At 38.3% G+C, this 22,708-nt stretch overlaps 1 protein-coding gene across 1 annotated transcript in view; it reads left to right on the forward strand.

Annotated features, from left to right (window-relative positions):
* KLHL14 (kelch like family member 14) overlaps positions 1–22,708 on the forward strand; it is a 97,731-nt gene that overhangs the window by 72,780 nt on the left and 2,243 nt on the right. The window contains exons 3-7 of the mRNA XM_050768274.1: positions 2,032–2,121; positions 10,111–10,189; positions 17,035–17,225; positions 17,307–17,465; positions 20,315–20,472. Of these exons, the coding sequence (XP_050624231.1) occupies positions 2,032–2,121; positions 10,111–10,189; positions 17,035–17,225; positions 17,307–17,465; positions 20,315–20,472 (677 nt within the window). The remainder of the gene's footprint in view (positions 1–2,031; positions 2,122–10,110; positions 10,190–17,034; positions 17,226–17,306; positions 17,466–20,314; positions 20,473–22,708) is intronic.

The following is a 22,708-nucleotide window of genomic DNA, read 5'->3' on the forward strand; positions in this document are numbered from 1 at the left end:
AAAAATAATAATACCATTTTTCGTTATTTATAAGATCTGGGCAAAATGTTGAACTGACTGAAAGTTTAAAAGAAATATTTGAAGAGCTGTGGTCATAGAATAAGTTCGTTGCAGCTGATGGCCTCTATGACTGCTCTGTATCTCATGTGACTTGATGCATACAGCTGACAATTAATGCTGAGTAAGTTTACCACTGGCCAGAGGACGTTACCGTCAACTGGAGTGGCACCAGGTTGTTCACAATATGATAACGGAAGCTTCGTTTTGTTTTTGGTATTTTGGAACCAGCATTATGCTCCAAACAATGATGAACTAATTAAAGGGAAGAAAATCTTTCAAACATATTCCACCTCTGTTGCTCAATGAGCCTCACGTATACTCTGCCACAATGAATTCTGAGTAGTGAAGGCTGCAGGATCTACACAGGTAAAAGTGTTTTTCAAAGAGAGAAACTGAGGATTGATGGGCTAAAGGACATTCTTGAGATGACTCTCAAAGTCAATTGACCTGATTCATGGACCGCACAAACCACTGCCCACCCAATTTCTACATTATCCCCCAGATTGGAGGTTTACCTACCAATGCCTTCTGCCTTGTGGGTATAAGTTCAAAAACAATGCATATTTACAGTACAAATAAATAAGTCAGTAGGTAAATAAACAAAACAAAACTCCTAAAATCCCATGGTAAGAAGCTTACATGATCTGATTTGCTCTTTCAGAGGCTGTGTTGTAAGTCTCAAACCTGTGCCTGTTTCTTATTTTTTATTTACATATCTTAGCCAGCATAAATGCTTCCTGAGAAAAATAAAAGATAATAAAAACAAAATGAAATGAGAGCTATATAGCACCCAAAATAAGTCAGGCGTGAGATAGGTCTCCTCACTTTCTCTCTCTCTGCATTGGCAGAGGAGCACAAAGTAAGAGTTGGCCCTGACTCATATTGATTTCCCACTGCACTGGTTTCTTAAGTGCTCTGTTGATCCGTGTCAAGGAAAAAGTTCCCTGCCTGAACATGCACATCACCTCCCCATTTGTCCTCACCTAGATTTAAGGTGCCCATATGATGAGCTGAACAAGGACATCATTTTTCCTACTGGGCCCAAACCACTGTAGGAGATATAACGAATGCTCTATACGTTTACATTTACCATAGGATATTATTGTAGCAGAGACTAACACTGCACAGCACGAAAGGACACAGGAGCATCCGATTCTGGTATTTTGTGTCTCCCTAAAGGAAATGTAAATCAGAACAAATACAGAGAAAGCTGGCATAAGTGGGTTTCTGAATAATGTCCCCTCCTCACATCCACCACATTTGGGCAGAGAGAAGGGAGAGGCAAGGAGAATAGATATTTGTGATGTTCCTGACAGTTTTCATCTTTGTTACAGAAGAGCTCCTAAGCAGATAGATAGAAAATGTGTGATTGTGCTGCTAATGACATTGTACAGGAAATTAAGCGTATACATTTGGAGGAGGCATTAAATCAGCAGGACCTTAATTTAAAAACTTAAAACTGTATGGAAATTCAGCTTGTTCATTGCTGTGGAATAGAAAGCTACCAAGCACCCTGAGTCTGTTTATGGAAAGACTGCCAGCAAACCAAGTTAGGCAGAGCATCTTAATGGCTCCAAGTGTATTCAGGGATACTTCTTCCAAGAAGTAACCCCAGCCCTGACCATTTAGGAGTGTCAGTCGTTCAGATCACCATCCACATCATCAGGCAGGTTAGGAGAACCTAGGAATTGAAAGCAGCATGACAGGTTGTTCTTGACTAATTTCTGGAATAACATTATGTAAAATTAGTCAAAAGGGGTTGGGTTTGAAACCACTGGGAACACACCACTGAGTCACTGCATAGGGATCCCTGGATTGGTGACTAGTGGCTTGGCTACCTGTGCGTTCTTCTTCCTCTGAGTCAGTCTCACATTTTATGCACTTCAGTGAAACAAATAGCCAGTGAGCCAAGGTAGCAAATCCTGAGATGGAAAATTTCATATGTCTTTTTTTTTTTTTTCTTAATTTCAGTTATGCCATACAACAGTGCCCACCACTGCGTTGTGGAGGTGGAAAACTTCTTGTTCGTGTTGGGTGGAGAGGACCAGTGGAATCCGAATGGTAACTATTGAACAACTTAATTGGAGGTGCTCAGCAACTATGTGTGTAATGAAGGGCATCAGTAGCAGTCCATTTTGTAATTAGTGTGGAAAATACATTTCTGTGCAACGGGGACAAATGAAGTAGTCAAGAAATGGGGCTGACAATTGGAGAGAGGGTCAATCATTGAGCTAACTGGGGACATGTGTAGCAGAGCGATCACTCATCAACTGTCTGGGGATTTGGCTTCGCAGTGATACCCCAGCCCCTCTCCTTATCCATCCCCTGAGGAATGCTACAAGCATGAGCACAAACTCCCTAGAGGAAGGGAGCAAGCTGCAGCTGTTAAGAATCCTCACCATCTTCTCCAACACCTTTCTCCCATTTTATCAATAGAATAATGTGGGTTGCAATACACAAGCATTATGTCCAGTCATGCTGCACATAACTTTAGCTGAAGTTATTTTGCAGCAGGTATTACTCGACATCCATTCCAGTTGCTGTACCTTTTGCAAGCGCTTCCTCCATAGATTATCCACCATCCTCCCCGTTGATGTGATTACGTCATAAACTTATTGCAAAGAGAAATTAAACATTTTAACGCACTTCCCAAATCGAACACAAGAAGAACACTGTGGCTTGCAGAATATGCAAAATTATCAAGATATTTTTGGAAAGCTTGCACATGAAGGAGGAGTTGCAGTTGTAGCCTTCTGTGTAACAGAGATAATTATGACTGAGAAACTATAAAACAGCTTGCAGGTACACATTTTTACTTTAAAACCCCAGAACATCCAGCTGAAATTACATATACTGCATATATTTTATTGTGAATGCTCTCTTTCAGCATCTGCACCAAGGCAAATTATAGAAAATTGTTACAGCTGTTCATTCTAGAAAATCTTCAAGGAAAACAATCCAGGCCACCCTCCAAGAACATTTCTTTTAAGAGAGGGGGACATTCTTTCTCAAGACCTGCAGCTTTGTTGTGCCACATTTTCTAGTGTTGGAAAGAAGACAGTTCCTGGGCTCTGTGAGAAACAGATTTGGAACAGGAGCAAGGATGATACTTCATGTCTCTCCCCTAACTTACTTTTGTAATGATAGATTCGATATGTTACCAGAAAACCCTGACATGCGCACAATGCATTGTAAACTCCTCATTTACTATTTAACTTATCCTTCTTCAGAAGTGATTCGAACTGTAAGGAGCATTTGTAAGCAAACACACAGTGTGCAGCCACTGGGTTTACCTAAGCGAATAATCTGCAGAACATTCTTTTTGAAGGCCAGGTTAAAACTAAAACATGACAAGAGAAAACAGGAACGTCTTCAGCCTACTGCGCTTCGCAGGTAGAACAGGCCTTTGTTAAAATAGCAGTCTTGGTGCCACAGTTCATTCTCACAAAACACTGTGAATCTGCCTGACTTAAGGTCTTAAGTCAGACCTTAAGCAGCAACACAGAAAACCTGTTCCACAGGCATATGCAAAGAAAATAAACAAACAAACAAACAAACAAACCTGTAGCTACTTGCTGTTCAATTTCTAATCAAAGACACATCTGAGAGAACTGGGTGGAGGGAACAGGGGAGAGTTGAAAGGACATATTCCTTCCTCTAGTCTAGAGAATCAAGATTTTATCTTTGAACTAATTCAGACTCCCATAAAATCATGCTGTTGGATTACACTGATTTTCTCTTTCCCGGCCCTGAGAGGAACAGCAGTTGGGTTTAAAGCCATCAGTGAATATGCTGTGAGAAATGACTAGAAACAGCACACAACTGCATTTACCATAGGGATGGTTCTCACCATTGCCACTCATGGGCTCCCTGTGAAGCCCCAGAGGATAAATTCTTTAGACCAAAGTACTGAGGCATTGTGTGCCTTTGAAAATTATTACTAATGCTAACCATGTGACTATTGTGTCTCTTCTCTTTGCTTTAACCACTAGGATGCACAGAACTAAATTTTAGTATAACTTTAATTACTATATTTTAATTTTACCTTTAGCCTTAATACAGGCCTGGGAGTGCTCTCTCTGTCTCTCTCTGTGTGTGTGTGTGTGTGTGTGGGTTTAAGATCCCTTTTTAGAATTTTGGAAGCTTCCACATGAAAGGCTGAGTCATTGTGTCCTGACTCATTTGGCAAGTGAAGTCATTTAGCATAGATTTGGGCAAAGGAGGCTGGACCATGGGCTGGGCTCACCTAAGTAGAGGAGAACTGGTTACGCCTTACGGCAAGCAGGCCAGTCTTATGCACTTCATGTCAGTCATTGGCTAAAGTCTTCCCCCAGGTGGGGCATGAGGGAAGGCAATGAGGTGGCCTGTTCAGCAGCAGGAGCTGCCATGACCATGAACAGCCAGCATTCAGCAGCCAGAGAATGGGTGAACCGGTCTGGTAAAGGAATCTGGGCTAAGGACCAAGAGCATCCGCCACAATCCCATGAATCATTTCCATACTCCATCCATCTGGTCAACAATAGTTAACTTCATTAGTATTATTAGTAGTACTTATTGAGTACTCCTTATTGCCAGGAACTTTGCTAAGCACACACCTACATCATTTCACTTAGTCCTCACAAGCATCCTGCAAATCATTCCATGGTAGCTCTAGTTTTACTATGAGAAGACTAAGCCTGAAGAGGTTAAATGACTTGCCAGCAGACATAGCTTACAAGAAGCTGAGCTGATTTCATCCTAGGTCTATCTGATTTCAGAGCCGTCGTCTTTAGCCACTGTAATATACTGTGTTTCACATAACCATATGTATTTGGTTAGATGTGTAACAGTCATGTTTTGCTTTTGATCTTGATCTTGTGAAATTAAATCAACATTGGATCACATGGAAAGTGGCTCCCACTCACTCACAAGGAACTCTTCATCATTCCTCATTTTAAAAACTGTGAAGAGACTCAACCATCTCTAAAATATGAGCGTCTTGTATTATAATACCTCATGCAATTAATACCAAAACATATAAAGGATAGTAATTCTATGATAATATATAGCATGCTTTAACATCACTGCTGGCACGAAGAAAGCTTTTAAATCCGTGGGTTCAGATGTTATGTATGTCAGTCCCACAGATGAAATCTTCTTAAGTTAAACATTAGTTCTTATGACAATGGTAACTGAGATGTGTGCCCTTGAAGTACAAAATTGCGAATTTCAATACATGCTCATAAAACACAAACATATACTCATTGAAATAAATATAATTATATCTATTGATGATCTATTGATGACCACAACTTGAAGTCAGCAAATATATTAGTTACGGGAAATATAATCAAAATATACACATAAGGTTTTCTACTCAGATATAATTATTAACTCCTATCAACTCTCTTCATGTCATTAGTGATAGGAATGCATGATCCTCTTCTAATAGATATGCATAGACTCTGTCAGTGCCCCAGCTTATAGAAACCCAGTTTACATTTGTCACTTCCTGATAACTGGCTCCCAAAACAACTGCTCATAGGGAACTTCTTTTCTTCCCACCTCCTTCTCCTCTACATTGGCTGGAAACCGCCACCCTTTGCCCCATTCATCCCATCAGCCCAGTGCTAAGCAACAATGTTGGTGACAGGGCACCAGCACAAAAAAGAAAAGTGGAGGAAAATGAGAAAAAAATATGAAAAGGATGAGGAAAAAACAGAATGTGTGAAGATAATCCAAAATTTCATAGCATATGGCCGCCACTCTCAGGCTGCTGGTAGCATCTCCATAGTAGCCACAAGGAAGGAGAATAACCCCATTTCATCTCACCTTCCTCACTCTACCACACTCATTTCTCCTGAGGTTCATTATCCTCTCTGCACCTCCTTTGCCACCTCCAGAATGCCTTCCTTCTTTTCGTCTTCCCAGTCCTCCATTCTTGCCCTATTTTTGCGTCTTCTTTGGGGGTTCTGGGGACAGGGTCTCACTCTATTATCCAGGCTGGAGTGGTGCAATCATAGTTTACTGCAGCCTTGAACTCCCGTCCTTGAGCAATCCTGTCACCTTAGCCTCCTGAGTAGCTGGACCACAGGCATGAGCCACCACACCCAGACTCTTTTGCATCACTGACCCTGCCTCTGGAAACCATTTTCTCATCTCACATCCATGTTACACCAGTTTCTGCTTAGCCTCTTCTCTGAATCAAGGCCACTACCATTACAACCCAAAGTGAACACTGCTAGTTTCTACCACCACTGCTCAGCACGTGAAGGCACTCTCGGCCCCATTGCCAGGAGGAGGCAGATATCATCTTCCAAATGGAAATTCTAAACCAAATATCTAGAGAAACATTCCTATACATAGTGGGTAGGTTCTACTTTCTTATGAATATCATTAATCTTCACCTGAATTTGGGAATTAACCTTGGAACTTGACTAAGAATGATGATATTTTTTCTACATGGAAATGATTGAAGATTTCACAAAAACTCACTTATTAACCAGCTCTAGACATAATTCTTTCTTGAGTTGGAGCTTCCTTATGTGAAATACAAATCTTCTGAGTCTTCCTTTCCCCCTGGTACTCTTATTTCTTCCTGTGTGTCCCCAAATAAAACTCAATTTACCACTCAACCTAACCATCCAAACTTTCCCACATGATTCCTGTAACTCATGATCTCACATCAGCAAAATATCTATAATCCTTAAATTCTCCTCTGAGTGGTTCCTTTAACTTCTTTTCTAATCAAAACCTAGCACTGTTTTCTTTTGTTTTGTTTTGTTTTTATGGAGTCTCACTCTGTTACCCAGGCTGGAGTGCAGTGGTGTGATCTTGGCTCACTGCAATCTCCACCTTCTGGGTTCAAGTGCTTCTCCTGCCTCAGCCTCCAAAGTAGCTGGGATTACAGGAGCCCGCCACCATGCCTGGCTAATTTTTGTATTTTTAGTAGAGACGGGGTTTCACCATGCTGGCCAGGCTGGTCTCGAACTCCTGACTTCAAAGGTTTGCCCACCTCGCCCTCCTAAAGTGCTGGGATCACAGGCATGAGCCACCGCGCCCGGCCAAAACCTGGCTATCTTCTGAGAGTACTGCTTTCCTACCCACTCTTTCTAATGGGAGCCAGTGTATATCTACTTCCCCCACACACGTTATATTATTAGAGGCAAGCAGCTTCTCTGTTTTCTCTTTATTGCCATTCTCAATCCCTTAAAACCCCAAGCACTTTAAAGGATATCTGCAGATTATACCATTTGCTGTCTCTTTATGTGGCAGTAATCCACTGTTTTGCCGGTAATGCCACCTTTACACTGACCATCATCCCCTCGTGACCTTACTTCCCATTTTACTGAGCTTAGCTTCTATGGCCCATCCCTACAAACACTCTCCTCATACACCTGCCTTTTGTTCTCTCTCTCCTTCCTCTGTATTTGCCTGGCAATACTAGTCCTGGTTAAACCTAACCCTCTTCCCTCTCTCCCCTGCCCCTGAGCAACTAAATGTGGATAGAGAAAACCACACAGCCAAACTGGCTACTACTCAGCTCCACTAAATCTGTGGTCAATGCACCTTTCTACCCTCCAAGGTAACTATTTCATTCCTCAGTCTTTTCAAATGCCTCGTTCTTCAAAGTCACCATCCTCACTCTCAGTTGATGGCCTTACTTTTTAATTCAATAGAAGCACTCAGAAGATAAACTCTTCATTTTACTACCTTCAATCTATTCACTTATTTCCATTGCAACTTATATATTCTGTCTTCCCCCTATTATTGTTTCTGCCCCAATCCTAAAGTCTATTCCTCATTCCTTCTTGCCTGCTCAGGACTTTCCAGTGTGACCGAACTTTAAAAACAACCAAACAAACCTTCCTTCAAGGCTGCATCCTCCAGTTATAACCTTCTTTCTATTGCAAAAGTCCTAAGCAGCAGTGCCTCTCCTCTTACCTCCACTTTCTTACATCTTAGTCTTTCCTGAGTAGTCTGCACTCAGGCTTTCATCCCCTCCGGGTCACTGAAGCAATGCCTGTCGAGGCCACAAGCAACCTTCACGCTGCCAAATCCCATAGTCACCTCTCAGCTGCTCACCTCCCTTCCTTTGAAACACTATTTGCTTTCAAAATACCACACCTTTCCCCCTATTTCTGAGCATTCTTTTCCTTTGTCGGTTTTGCTTCTTCTATTCCAGGGCTCACTCTGAGGACCCATTGTCTTTCATTTTCATACACTCTCCATAAATGGTTTCACTCAACCCTATGGTTTTAAATAACCCTGGACTAATGACTCCAAAAGTTGCACCCATAACCGCATTTAGCCAGTGGCCTACCAGACACTTGCTGTTTGAGATCCTATAGGTCTTTTAAGGTTAATTCCAAAACAGAGCTCGTAACTTCTCTTCCCAACTCCCTAGCTACTCCTCCTTGGTGTTCCCCACCTCAGCAAATTGCAAACCTTCCATTCAATTATCCAGGCTAAAAACCTAGCAGTTATCCCGAATGACTCACTTTTTCTCATACCAATGTTCAAGCCCGCAGGAAATTTTATTTGGCTATGCCTGCACAACAGATTTAAAACTCAACCATTTCTCACCACCTCCACCTTCATTCAAGCCACCACAGCTCTTACCTTGATGATTGCAGTGGTCTCCTGACAGTTCCCCTCTTCCACAGCGGCCCCCTATAGTCTACTCTTTACACAGCAGCCAGTGTGATAGATTAGACTGTTTTTCACTTGCTCAACACTCTCCAGTGACTTGCTATTGTCCTTATAACAAACTATACAATCCTGCATCAGCCCACAAGGCACACTATGTTCTGGCCCTTGACCCCTTTCTGACCTCTGTCTAGTCACCCCAGCATTCTTGCTGTTTTTGAACTTACTGCCAGCCCAGAGACTTAATTCTTTCCCGCCCCTTTGCCTGAGAGGCTCATTCTGTAGATATTTGCATGACTTGCAAAAGACTGTGAGCAGGTGACTCTCCTACTTAAGCTGGCCTCCCTTTATCATTCCTGGCTTCACTTTTTAATAGCATGCATCACTACTTGATATTATACATTTGTTTATTCATTTATAAGGATACGGACTATGTCTATCTTGCATACCAAAGTATTTCTAGAGTCTAGAACACACAAAACACACAGTAGGTGCTAGGTGCTTGATATATATTTGTATATATCAAGGTAATAATTGTATTGGGTGGACATTTCTGTGTGAGTATATGCACACACACTCACACACCCCTATCTGTTCAGTCCTGTAGTGAAGTTGGGTACCCATCTCTCAATGTTATATGTATAGTTACACATATATAAATAAAGGCAGACTTAGAGTTAAGGCTTCAAGTTCTCTAGATGATTATCATCTCAGGTGCTACACAGAGAATGTAATATATTATTTTGCTTCCATTTCTTGTCTTATATATAAAATAAGATTCATTTTAATACTTTGGAGGCATTACCATGCTTCTCAGGCTCAACAGAGGGGATAAGCTAGTTAAGCAGCTCAGAGGACTCATGTTTCCCATTTCAGCACATACACCTGTGTATATGTCACAGCAACTGTGCTTCCCCCAAATACACACACAGAACTTACATGGTATGTGTAGAACAAAACTAACTTTCCCAATCAGGCTCTTTTTGTAGTGGCTGTATTATTGAACAGAGAGAATCCCCCTGATAGAGAGGCCGTGCACATGTGAGTGGAACTGATAATTTACAGACAATAACTTACTGTGTTTAAAGCATTAAAACACCAATAACACCCCAGATATTTTTATCCTAACACTGTAATAAAAGCCAGTTTGGTAAATATAGTTGCTTTGATTCTTGTGGTTGATTTAGTTTTATCCTAACTCATTGCAAAAACAGAAAAAGGAAAGAGAAGGAAAGAGGAAAAACACTTGAGGCGGCACATTTATTTTTCCATTGACTCGTCGCCTGTGCTGTGGTAGGCATTCCCTCTACTTAATTCATCTATTTGTTAAACCTGAGAACAGAGACGTCTTATAAAATACTACTACATGTGCAAATCAGCAAAAGAATCTCAGTTTTAAATGTCTCAAATACATTTTTACAGGCAAACACAGTACAAATTTTGTCAGCCGTTATGATCCTCGATTTAACAGCTGGATTCAACTTCCACCCATGCAAGAAAGGTAAGTGTTTATTTCTTGCACCTGAAGTGTTTGTGACGACTTTACAGGGGGCATGGGTGCTAGGTGATTTTTCATGAGAAGGAATGCTAAACAGAGTCAATGAAAGACATATGAGGCAAAATACAAAACTTGGCCTAGCCAATTTACATGACCTTCCTTGTTAATTCAATAGAGAAAAATAAGTCAATTATTTGTCCTAATGTAGGAAGAAAAAAAAATGTATGACTTGTCTTTCTTGATTATATTGACTGGTATTTTGCAAACAGAGCTAAAATTTCTCTGGCTATATCACTCTTTTTGGTGATAACATATTTAAACCCTAAAATTGAAATATAAAACACTATACTTGCAATGATGTGCATTTTGGTACAGACATTTCAATACTCAATATTAAATTATTTAATATTAAATTCAATATTCAATATTAAAATTCAATATTTAAATATTAGACGTTTAGATAATTAGATATGAAATATTGAAATTTAACATTTCAATAGTAAATTTTGTCTTGTTTGCATTTACCTCCCCAAATGTCTTTGAATCCATACATTCAAGAACAAGTCATTCGTTAGGTTTAAAAAAAAATTAGTCTTCCAACGTGTCATCTCATTTTTTGCATACCAAGTAGTTATCTCAGCCAAGTCTCCTGGCTACCAAAGGACAAGATGGCTACTATATTTACACATAGTTTGTCTCTCCTAGCTGTTCCTCAGGCATGACACCATGTCTTTATCTGCATATGCAAATTCACAGCCTAGATTTTGAACACTTGGTTCTTTTCAAATAATATCTAGACATCCTCTTGAGCAAATTCTCCAGTGTGATAGACAGTAAGCTGCATCCTATTGCCTCTTCAGCATGCACTTTGGGAGGCCAAGGCGGGTGGATCATGAAGTCAGGAGTTCATGACCAACCTGGCCAACATGGTGAAACCCCATCTCTACTAAAAAATACCAAAAAAAAAAAAAAAAAAAAAATAGGCAGGCGCGATGGCAGGCGCCTGTAATCCCAGCTACTTGGGAGACTGAGGCAGGAGAATCGCTTAAACTCAGAGGGCGGAGGTTGCAGTGAGCCTAGATCGCGCCACTACACTCCAGCCCGGGCAACAGAGTGAGACTCCATCTCAAAAAAAAAGGAATCATCAGCATTCTTTCTCTTTTCTATTTCTTACATGATCTCTCACCTGAATATCTCTCTTTTTATAACACTCAAGTAGATTACCCTGAGATTAAATTGGATTCTTAATCCTAAATTCCAAGCTAAAAGAAATTTTCATACAATACCATTTATTGAAAAATGTACTTATTGCAGCAAGACAGCATGAATCCATGCTCTAATGAAACTCAAGACCCCTAACTTTCTACTCTATATACAGGTAAATATATTAAAACTCTCTTAGAAGACTAAAGGCTATACAGTGAAAATGATGAGGCATGCATGATACATTAAGGACCACAGACACTTTTAGGAATGTCTAGTTCATAGGTACCTGACTTAATTCTAAGTCAATTAATAGTTTGACCAACTTAATGAATCTGAAGCTTCCTGGTATCTTTCTGCAGTGCACCCTGTTTCTCTCTTTTGGAGGTTATTTCCTGGTTGCTGTTATTACAGCTGCATCACTTTGCCCTTTAATCAAAACTATTCCAAAAAGTTTTACTTAAAACACAACTATCAATACATGTTTGAAATGTCATCATCTCCTCACCACGGACCCCTTTGCTGGGGGCTGTACACCATGATAATTAACCTTCATGCCTTCGGCTTGGGAGGCATAACTCACGTTGTGGTCAATTATCCCACTGTAGAGCCCCTAAGGATGGGAAGTATTGCTGCAAAACCTAATTAGTAATTTTTTTGAAAATGTGTATTGTTTACTTGATAGTCTGTAATGACTTCCTCTGAGGCACTATGGCCTATCATGGCAGGGTCCTCCTTAGACAATTTTTAGCAGCTCATTGACCTGATAAAAAGACCTGCCACGGTCTGTCGGCGCCCGGCAGCCACCATTGACAGGATGGACTGTTCAACGTTTCTTTCTAAGTCATTATGGTATATCATGTCACGTCCCTAGTAAAAGAAGTTTTTTTTTAGATTTAGAACAATCAACTCGATAGACCAAATAAAGAGCTCCTTACAGCACTGAGTGGGAAAAGGCAGATCTCACAAATGCCCCGTCAATCTTGCAGCTCCATCTCTCCTATGGGCTGGTTGACCCAGGCAACAATCCATAACTTAAAATGAAATTTTTCTGTCGTTGCCAAGTTTCCATTCAAAATAGCAAGTACAATCAGTTACTAGTGTAGATTAATTGGTGGTTTTCAAAAAAAGAGGAAAAAGAATCTAGAAATATATGAGACACTCTTCAGATCAGAAAAGTTGCTTAAAACATTTAGTTAATTTTACATTGTGTAGATCATGAATGAAACCGGAAGTTCCCGCCTACCCCCTTCCCTTATGCTGCTACCAAACTGCTGAAAAATTATTATGCTGAGAAATCACCAAACCAATTGAGAATAATGAAAACACATTGTAAGCCACCTCCGGGGTAACCTACCCTTACAGAGCTGTGCTTGCTATTTTGAATGGAAGCTTGGTAACGATAGAAAAATTTCATTTTAAGTTATGGATTGTTGCCTGGGTCAACCAGCCCACAGGAGAGATGGAGCTGTAAGATTGACGGGGCATTTGTGAGAACTGCCTTTTCCCACTCAGTGCTGACAGATTGAGTCCCAGGATACCCTACCTAGCCAACCCTTCCAAAAGAATAGAGAAAAAGTGCAGAACACCTTCCCAGTTTAGCAGGGAAATGGGCCCATGGCCTTCAGACTCACTCAACCATGAGTCGGCTCATGAATTGCATACCTGCTGGCTATGAATTTACTGTCAGAAATGAATAGATGAAAATATAAATTTAAATGTAGTGCCAATGAATTGTTTTGCTCTCAGATTTAGAATTTAATTCTTCAGTAAGGAGAGGAAAAATTAAAAACTTGGATCAGTAGAAATGTTTTGGTAACTTAATTTTTTTTTCAGTAAAACTTGACGTTTGAAGTATTATTCTTATGGATATCTTACCCCCTAGCTAATCTAAAAAAAATAGAAGAAAAAGCAGTTTGGGAAGCGTTAAGAACAAAGCCTCTATTTCACAGAGTAAATAAAAGACAAGAATTTCATATGTCAAAAAAATGCGTCAATGTTTAAATATTTTGTTTCTAGTAATATTTTGTGTTACAAGAAACGATGGGAGACAATATTCTTTTTAACATATCCATTGTTTTTAATCCAATGACAAAAGTCAAAACTTCAAGCTGGGTAAGGATATAGTAATCCAATCTCATGCTTTAGGATATAAACTGACAACTCTAAGGGCCAGAAAGAACTTGTAAAGATCTGTAAAATAAGCCAGGTTTAAAGTATATTTGTATGCATTATTATTAATCTTTTTAAAACTTATCTCACAAATACTGAATATTGCTTCTGGCACTGGGGGCAGGGGAGGCTGAAGGAGGGAGAGATGAACAATTTGAAATAGAAACAGTGTAATCTCACTAAAAAATCTTTAACAATCTTGAACTTACTTTCCTCTCAAAATAAAATAGCCTAAACCTTGTATGTTCTTCATGTGGCGAAGAGGGGCAGGGAGCATTGTCAAGAGAGACCTGATATGGTAAGATTTTAGCCTAGAGCAAATGTTCACAGTTGCTGGCAGACCATTAACAATCAGGTTTCTAAAATGCATTTCAGGAACTCTCACTTTGGGCACGCAAGGGAATAAGTCAAAGATTCAGAATCTTTACTGTTGGAATTTCTACCTAAAAATGCACTTTTCCTCAGGAAGTGAAACCTGCTGATTTTTTCCCATTTAGATCCTAACAGTGACACTGTGTGGATAAAGCTAGGAGTACACACGGAGTGTCACATGAAGAACGCCTTGGCTAGAAAATAGAGCAGGTTCTGACAGGCTGACCAGGTGTCACGGTGAGGAAGGAACCAGATCATAAAAAGTGAAAAAACTGAATTTTAGACAAGAAAATGAGTTCACCAAAGGGAGATCTTCCTCTTATTCTCCAAAATCTAAACTCAGTTAAATAGAAGGTTTTCATACTAATTGGCATCTTTTCTTCTAAACTAATGCTGCACAGTACTCACCATGACCAGCTTACAACCCATATAGTCCCAATTCTTTAAAGATGGCCCATTAGTGAAAAAGAAAATGTACTGCTTCAGAGGCCCCTAGACCTACTATAGAATCACATGGAAGAAGTATACCGAACTACCCTAGTGTCAATGGTGGAAAAAAAAATATGTGTTACTTTAGGACGGATTTTTGTAGACATGTGTCAGTCTTTTCAATGAAACACTTAAACTTGAAAAGGTAAACGTACTAGTAGAATAACTTTGACCTATCATATTCAGTGAGAAAGTAACTGAAGTCTGGTTGAGGAAATAGAAGGAATCAGTAGTTTATCTGTATGCACTTAATTTTGCAACTGCTTTGAAATCTTATTTTATATTTAGATGAGTTTTTAGTCCCTCATACCAGAAAAATCTCAATTTTTTTAAGATCAGAAATCCCTTTGATGATCACATTTAAAAGCTGCCTCTGGCCAGGTGCGGTGGCTCACGCCTGTAATCCCAGCACTTTGGGAGGCCAAGGCGGGCTGATCACAAGGTCAGGAGATTGAGACCATCCTGGCTAACACGGTGAAACCCCATCTCTACTAAAAATACAAAAAAATTAGCCGGGCGCAGTGGCGGACGCCTGTAGTTCCAGCTACTCGGGAGGCTGAGGCAGGAGAATGGCGTGAACCCGGGAGGCGGAGCTTGCAGTGAGCCGAGATCATGGCACTGCACTCCAGCCTGGGCTACAAAGCTAGACTCTGTCTCAAAAAAAAAAAAAGCTTCCTCCAAAAAATGCACATGTGCAAAAACATCTATCTACAGCATTTTATTACAATTTCAGAGCCTCACGAACCCCACAGAAGACATGGACCCAGTTAAGTCTTTACTTCATGAAATCTGACTCATCTTCTCTTTATTTTATTCCTACTTTTCTTCCTACCACTGTTTTCATTATTGTTGTTCTTCATCATCTTTCTGAATTATCCAAGGCACATATTTCCTTCAAATATATCAAGAAAATCTAGAAAAAAACCAAACATAGCTAAAATACTGCTCTAAAATTATCAATGATGTCTATTAGGATAATTTCAGGACTATTAAAAAATGAATACATTACCATCCATAACAAATATCATGCCTGTATGGTAACAAATCATCTAAACGAATATTAAAGAATTTAGTTGTCACTTAAACATTATTCGGAAACGTTTACATGCAAACATCTTGATGGTCAATTTTTAAAAACCTTTTATCTGGGTAATATTAACTGACAGTTCCTGAACATGAACAAAATGCTGGACACTATGACAAGCACTTATATGTATTTGCCAATAGCCCTGTGAGAAAGAGACCATTATCGTCCCCAAGTTCCAGATGAGAACCTGAGGCTGAGAGGGGTTGGGTGACATGTCAAAGGCCACACACCTAATACATCATCTAGCCAGGCAGTCTTACTCAAGAAGCCAAATCGTTAATCACCATGCTACACACTACCTCCTAAATGTTTTGGTACTTCCTAAACACAACCTGGAAAATCTCGAAGCAACATGTTTACTTGATAAAAACCTGTAGCACTCCTTGTCTTGCAATCGACATTGCACAAGAATCTTGGCATCTATCTTAATAGAGATCATTAATTCATTAAATATAAACTACATTATCTGAGGGACACGGCACTTAACAGTTTATACTTATTCAATATTGGATCACATGTTTTCCTTGTGAAGTATATTATTCCAGTAGTATCAATGAAAAAAAGAAGCAAACAGTCAAAAGCTTGCTTAAAGTTTCAAACTAGTCATCCTAACTCCAAATTTTTGACTGCTATTTGAACGTTATTCTCCCTGAGCTCCCATATTTTATTACTTGCCAAGTTTTACATTTTCTAACTTTAAAATATCTTTTGCATCACCCCTTTCCATTTCTTCTACTACAGCTCTAATTCAGGTCCTCAGTATCTTCAAATCTCACTCCTAAATGATGGCATATCTTAGGATTGTTCTATCTACAGTCCTTCCAACACAGCTTGTATCTTTTGCTTTGATGGCATAATGGGATAATATAGTCAATAGCCTCTCTTAAAAAGGGACTTAAAATATCTTATAGCCTTTTAAGAATCAATACAAAAAGCTACTTAGATGAAATTCCTGTAACTGGTTATATAAGTGCAAAATTTGAACGTTATATGAAGTTCACAAAAGTTATTCTATTTGTAGTAGTACTAAGGGTAAAAAAAAAAGTGATAATTGAAGAAAAATTTTGATGATGTAGTTCTCTTATAAATTGGGAACAATGACCCTTGAAGGACCATAAAGAAAGTGAATGTCGAGATAATTTATTATTGTTACATTATCTACTTCATTTTTCACTTTGTCTTACAGAGCTACGATATCCTCACAAGGTACCGAATATCCCAAATATTAATGAACACTTAACAGTGTATAAAAAGCAAGATAAAAAGGGCTGAAACAAAGAGTTGGTGAATTTCTCCTCTACTATTACTTTAATATCAAGAATATTAACCAGAAAGGGCAATACATATGATTACTGTAGAAGGTCTCAGACTTACAAGGTATATGTGTAATTTTTAAAGATTTGCAACCCTTTCTGAAGCAGAATGCACCCCTTTTCCTGACTACCTGGGTTGGTGCTTACCTTATTTCAAAAGGTAACATTTCACAGCTCCTCTTGTGATTTACCGTGGGTTGTTTTCATTGTAGAAGAGCCAGTTTCTACGCATGTCGGTTGGACAAACATTTATACGTTATTGGCGGAAGGAATGAAACCGGCTACTTGTCCAGCGTGGAGTGCTATAACCTAGAAACAAATGAATGGCGCTATGTGTCCTCTTTGCCACAGCCTCTGGCGGCTCATGCGGGAGCAGTGCACAATGGGAAAATATACATTTCAGGCAAGTAATTCCTCCACTTTTTGTTACAAAGTTCAGTTCCAAAGGACTCTCTTGACTTGTATGTCTGTGTTTATTTCACAGGGGGTGTACACAATGGAGAATATGTCCCATGGCTATATTGCTATGACCCAGTAATGGATGTCTGGGCTCGAAAACAAGATATGAACACAAAACGCGCAATTCACACTTTGGCTGTAATGAATGATCGCTTGTATGCAATTGGAGGAAATCATTTGAAAGGTCTTTTTTTGTTGTTTTGTTTTTTTAGTCACAATAACATTTGCATCTCATATTTCTTGCTAAGGGGGTTTCTCCTTAGATAATGATAGTTAATCAAGTAAAAAACATGTTGATCTAATAAAATCTACTCTGTGTAAATTGGCAGTACCCTTGAGCAAGCATTTATTTTGGCTTTTCTGCAGATAGGATTATTTTTTAGTTACCATACACATAAAAGAAATGAATAATGATGTCTACAGAAAATAAGAAACAGGAGCATTAATAACTGAAGAGCACAAACAATTTGTTTTAACAATGAATTCACTGAAATAAATTATTTCTTATCACCAAAGTGGTAGTAATAAATTTTTTCCAGAAAATTTTTTTTTGCAGTAATCATAAAGAACTTTAGTCATAAGTGCACAAAGCTAACATGTGATTTTTTAAAAGGTAATATTTATCAGATTTTTGTGTCTAAATTTAGAATTTTTAAAGAATTGAATAGCAAACCACTTATGATTATCAAATTCTGTTGCTTTTTTCAATAAAAATTTTAAGGCATAGCATTTTCAGAGATATGTTTTGGCACCTTTCCTGCCCCAGATATGTATGTGACTGCAACTTCTTGTAGTTTATGTGTACATATATAACATTATGTGCAAGCATGTAACACTGAATGTGACAGGAAAATAGGGAGACCGATGATATCGAGAACATTATTGAACTTCTTTGGGCCTCCGTTTCCTCATCTGAAGATGAAGAAACTGCTCTATGATCTCTAAAATCTCCTTCAGCTCTGTTAGTCTATGATCCCTGAAATTGAGCTAAATGGGAAACAGGCTATCTAAGTATGGTAGATAACACATATATGTGCATTTATTTTTTAATAGTATATACATCTTTTTAGATGGTTTAGACCTAGATGTTTTTTCTATTTTCCTAATACATGTTTACCTGTAAATGTAATAAAGTGTGAACAGGTGTAATTTTTACGTAGATACTTCCAAGTTCATGTTCATTCAGTCAAGTTCATGTTCAGAAATGCCAACAGCCTAGTGCATGTCTGCTGCTCAGCTTAAGTGCTCTCTCCAGTGGGAAAAGATTTTATTTACTACTGTGACTCTTCCCTTTTTATTCTTTATCTCTTTCAATGGTGCCCTTTCATTTCAAGTCACACACCATTCCTTTATGTCGACATGTTTTATATTAACTTTGTATCCTTTTATGTTAAAATGTGATTTCTTTTCATTTCTTCTGCACAAGATATTGTCTATATGCTCTAGGATCTTCTCACATTTAAGGTTGGGTTTGGACAGAAAGACTTAGGTAATGACAATCTAAATGAGAAATAGTGCACACACATCAAAACTGGGTTAGCTCAAGGAGGCATCGTGGTGAGGAGAGGATATAGACATTGCATCTAAGCCTGGGTTTGATTCTAGTTATGCACTTTCTAGCTGTGTGGTCTCACTCAAGACGCTTAACCTCATGTCTGTAAAGGAGAGATAATTAATCTTGTCTTTGTGGTTTCTATGAGGATTACAGTCCCCATGTATAACACTGGTACAGAGAAGGCATATATATCTTCAAATGATGCCTCTAAGGTCAGAACTTGGAATTTGCCCAAGTGCCCATTCTAAGTGTATATGTTTCAAAAATCATCATCAATAATCTTAATGGTAAAGGAAAGGAATATACTCTGGAGTTGCAGTGAGTACATTGTTCTGTTGTTTCACCATCTATGTGATTTATTTTCTGTAGGAAGTTAGTAACCAAAATAACCTGTCTACCTCTTCAAGAACAAAAATTTCTCTACTTTCTGATTCATCTTCTCAATTATTTTAAAGAATCCAGTATGTTGGTTACTTTAAAATACACACTCTGATTGTCAGCTAGCAAATATCCATAGCCTGCATTTAACTACAGGAAAAAATAAAATAAATAAAAACATTAAGGGTTTGATCTGCTTGGTGAGTATGAAGCTCCCACTAGGTATTTCTCACCCTTTAAATTAAAGGCAGGGCTCCCGTAGAGTCCAGGAACTTAAGCTGTTCTCAGTGACCTAGGTACTGCCCCAGACACTGGGAACCCTATCAGAAGCGGTAGGAGAAGCTCTTCAGTGAAAGGTACTCAGCCTCCTACTCTAAACCTTGATTCTTGGTAAATATTAGAAACCATTTACATCATCGGAGTTGTTTATAAACATAGTCAAATTGTGAAAAAGGTAAAAGATGCTGAACAACATATTTTTAATTTATCAAAACATTCTGTGAGAGTTAAATATTCATTTGAGAAAAAGCAATACAATTTAGTATGCAAGAGTCTGAGTTCTGAAGCCTCTCCCGGATTCAAATCTCAACCTGTCTACTTACTGACTTGTGACTTAACTCAAGTAATTGACTTTCTCTGTCCCCAAGTTCCCTTATCTATAAAATGAAAGTAAGGACAGGGACTATCTCATAGAATGATGGAAGGGATTAAATGAGTTCATTTAAATAAAGTCTTTAGAAAAGAAAACTAGCATATTGTAAGTGCCCTGTAAAATGCTTGCTTAAACTATTATTTTAAACCTTTTTAAATAAGGTTTTAATAAACCATTTTAATAAGATCTATCCACATATAATCAACCTTTACTAATGACATCTGCTCAGGTATTCTTGCTTTGAAGTAATCTAAAACAACTAGAGTTTCTTTGGGGTTTTTTAGGTCTTTCTGACATTTCTCCCAATCTCAGTGAATTTATGCTTTTGTATCTTCAAAACCATAATTATCTATTTTGGCTTGAGACCTGTTTTTAAAAGAAGGCCTAGCATTGAATTGGGACCCTGAGCATTTATTATTTTGTTGTTCCACTTTGTTCTGTCACTTAGGTTTCTCCCACCTTGATGTAATGCTTGTGGAATGCTATGACCCGAAAGGTGACCAGTGGAATATACTCCAAACTCCCATTTTGGAGGGTCGAAGCGGCCCTGGCTGTGCAGTGCTTGATGACAGCATTTACCTTGTGGGAGGCTACAGCTGGAGTATGGTATGTGTCCACATTTACTGCATGTTCCTTTATTTTGTTTGTGCTTACTTTTTCTGTATCCTTCCAAATGTGTTATCTTCCACACATGTACCTTTTAAAAGTATCATACTTACACGCAAGCAGTCAGTTGCTTTAGGTAGTAAAACAGGATCAGCCTGGTGGCTGCTGAACTGGCTTGCTGGCTGATCAACAGCATGATAAGGTGCGGCAGGTCTCTTTCTCTCCTATCTCTATGATCTTGTGATTCTGGCTTCCCAACTAAAAGTCAAACTGAGGTGATTTTACAAATGGTCTGCAGTTCATTAAGAGAGTCTGAAAGGTTTCTGACTAGTAAGGCATGAAAAATGGAAATTCATTCTCCAATATTCATGAAGTCTATTTAGGATATATGATTTGCCATTGATTTTTCCCCTTATTTTCCCTCTTTATCATGAAATTTTCTAAACATACACAAAAATCGAGATTAGAATGGGCCCTCATTAACCCATCATTCAGCTTCAACATCCATCAACATTTTGCCACACTTCATTTATCCCCTCTTTTAAAATCTTTAGCTCAGGCAATATGAAGTAGATCCCAGATGTCATATCATTTCACCCTAAATGCTTCAGTATTTACCTTTTAAAAATTGTTAACTTACGTAAATACATTCTCCAAAAAATTAACAATAATTCATTTATAACCATTTTATATTCAGATATTTGCCAATGACTTTAAAAAAAAAGATGTATTTTTCAAATTGATATATCCAAATCAGGATCCAACAAATCTTTCTTATATTTCATCATTATTTCTCTTATATCTCTTGCAATCTAGAACATTACCCAGCCTCTTTTTGTTTCATGCCATTGACTTTTTGACAAAAGAGGGTCAGTTATACAGAATACCCTACATTCTGAAATTGGTTAATGACTTCCTTGTGGAGTCATTTGAAATAGTCCTCCGTCTGCATATTTTCTAGAGACTGGAAGTTAGAGATAAGGGCATAATTAAATTCAGCTTTTTTCTTTTTCCTTTTTTTATTTCCTTTGCTAACGTCTTTCTTCTTTTTTCGCAAGAATACCTGAGAAGGTGGCTTTGTAGTTCAAATTACAGTACATCAGGAGACACATCGGGTCTAGCAGATTACATATTCACTTTTAAAATGATGAACATTTGTATATTTTCCTAATTACCTGTGTTCGTTTTATAAGATTAATTTGGTGGTTTTAATAATATTATTTAGTTTTATTTCTTTTGCCTCTAACAAGATTGTGACATAATGTTTTGGGGAGCTTTAAAACATTATTAGTTATATGTAGGCAAATATGTATTGACATATATAACTAGATATTCATATATGCACTTGTTTGCTTGTACAAATTGTTAGCTGCAAGAATATATACATTTGGAAGTAGACATTGGGGCATTTTCAGAAAAATAATTATTAGGTTGGTTGGCTTTTCTGTTTGTTTCCTATGATAAACACAAAGCTGCCTTGGTTTCGGGAGGGAAATGTTACACAAGCACTAGCCTCTAAAGTTGACAAAGAAAACAAGATTAAGGACATTTTATTTCTCATGTGACCTCTTGAAAATAAATAAATCAATATATGAGAAAGTTGACAAACTTTCATGTCCAGTTTACTTTAAACTGGTTTTCAATCCTAGCTCTCATTCTTCACAGTAGCAGAATAAAAATGGAAAAGTGAGACAACAATCTGAAATATCATTGTCTTAACTATTTGAATGTTTAAAGTAAATTTGTTCTTTTTTTTAAACTTAAACCAGCTGGATAACTTCTATTTTTAGTATATTATTTTTATTTATTTATTTATCTATCTATTTATTTATTTAAGCCAGGATCTTACTCTGTTGCCTAGGCTGGAGTACAGTGGCATGATCAGAGCTCACTGTAACCACAATCCTCCTGTCCTAGCCTCCCAAGCAGCTGCGACTACAGATGTGTACTATCAGGCCCAATTTGTTTTTATCTTTTTTGGTGTATATGTAGAGATGAGGTCTTGCTATGTTGCCCAGACTGGTCTCAAATCCCTGGGCTCAAGTGATCCTCTTGCCCTCCCTACCAAAGCTCTGTAATTACAGGCATGAGCCATTGGGCCCAGCCAATTTAGGATTTGTTGAGCATCCAGGATCCTCTAGGTATTTATTTGACTTTTATTGTTAGTCACACACACAAAATTTTGTTTTTAATTTTATCAATCTTAACTTTTACCTTGGAATAGAACAGTTTAAAA

This window comes from Macaca thibetana, chromosome 18, assembly GCF_024542745.1.
Source record: "Macaca thibetana thibetana isolate TM-01 chromosome 18, ASM2454274v1, whole genome shotgun sequence".
Lineage (NCBI taxonomy): Eukaryota > Metazoa > Chordata > Mammalia > Primates > Cercopithecidae > Macaca > Macaca thibetana.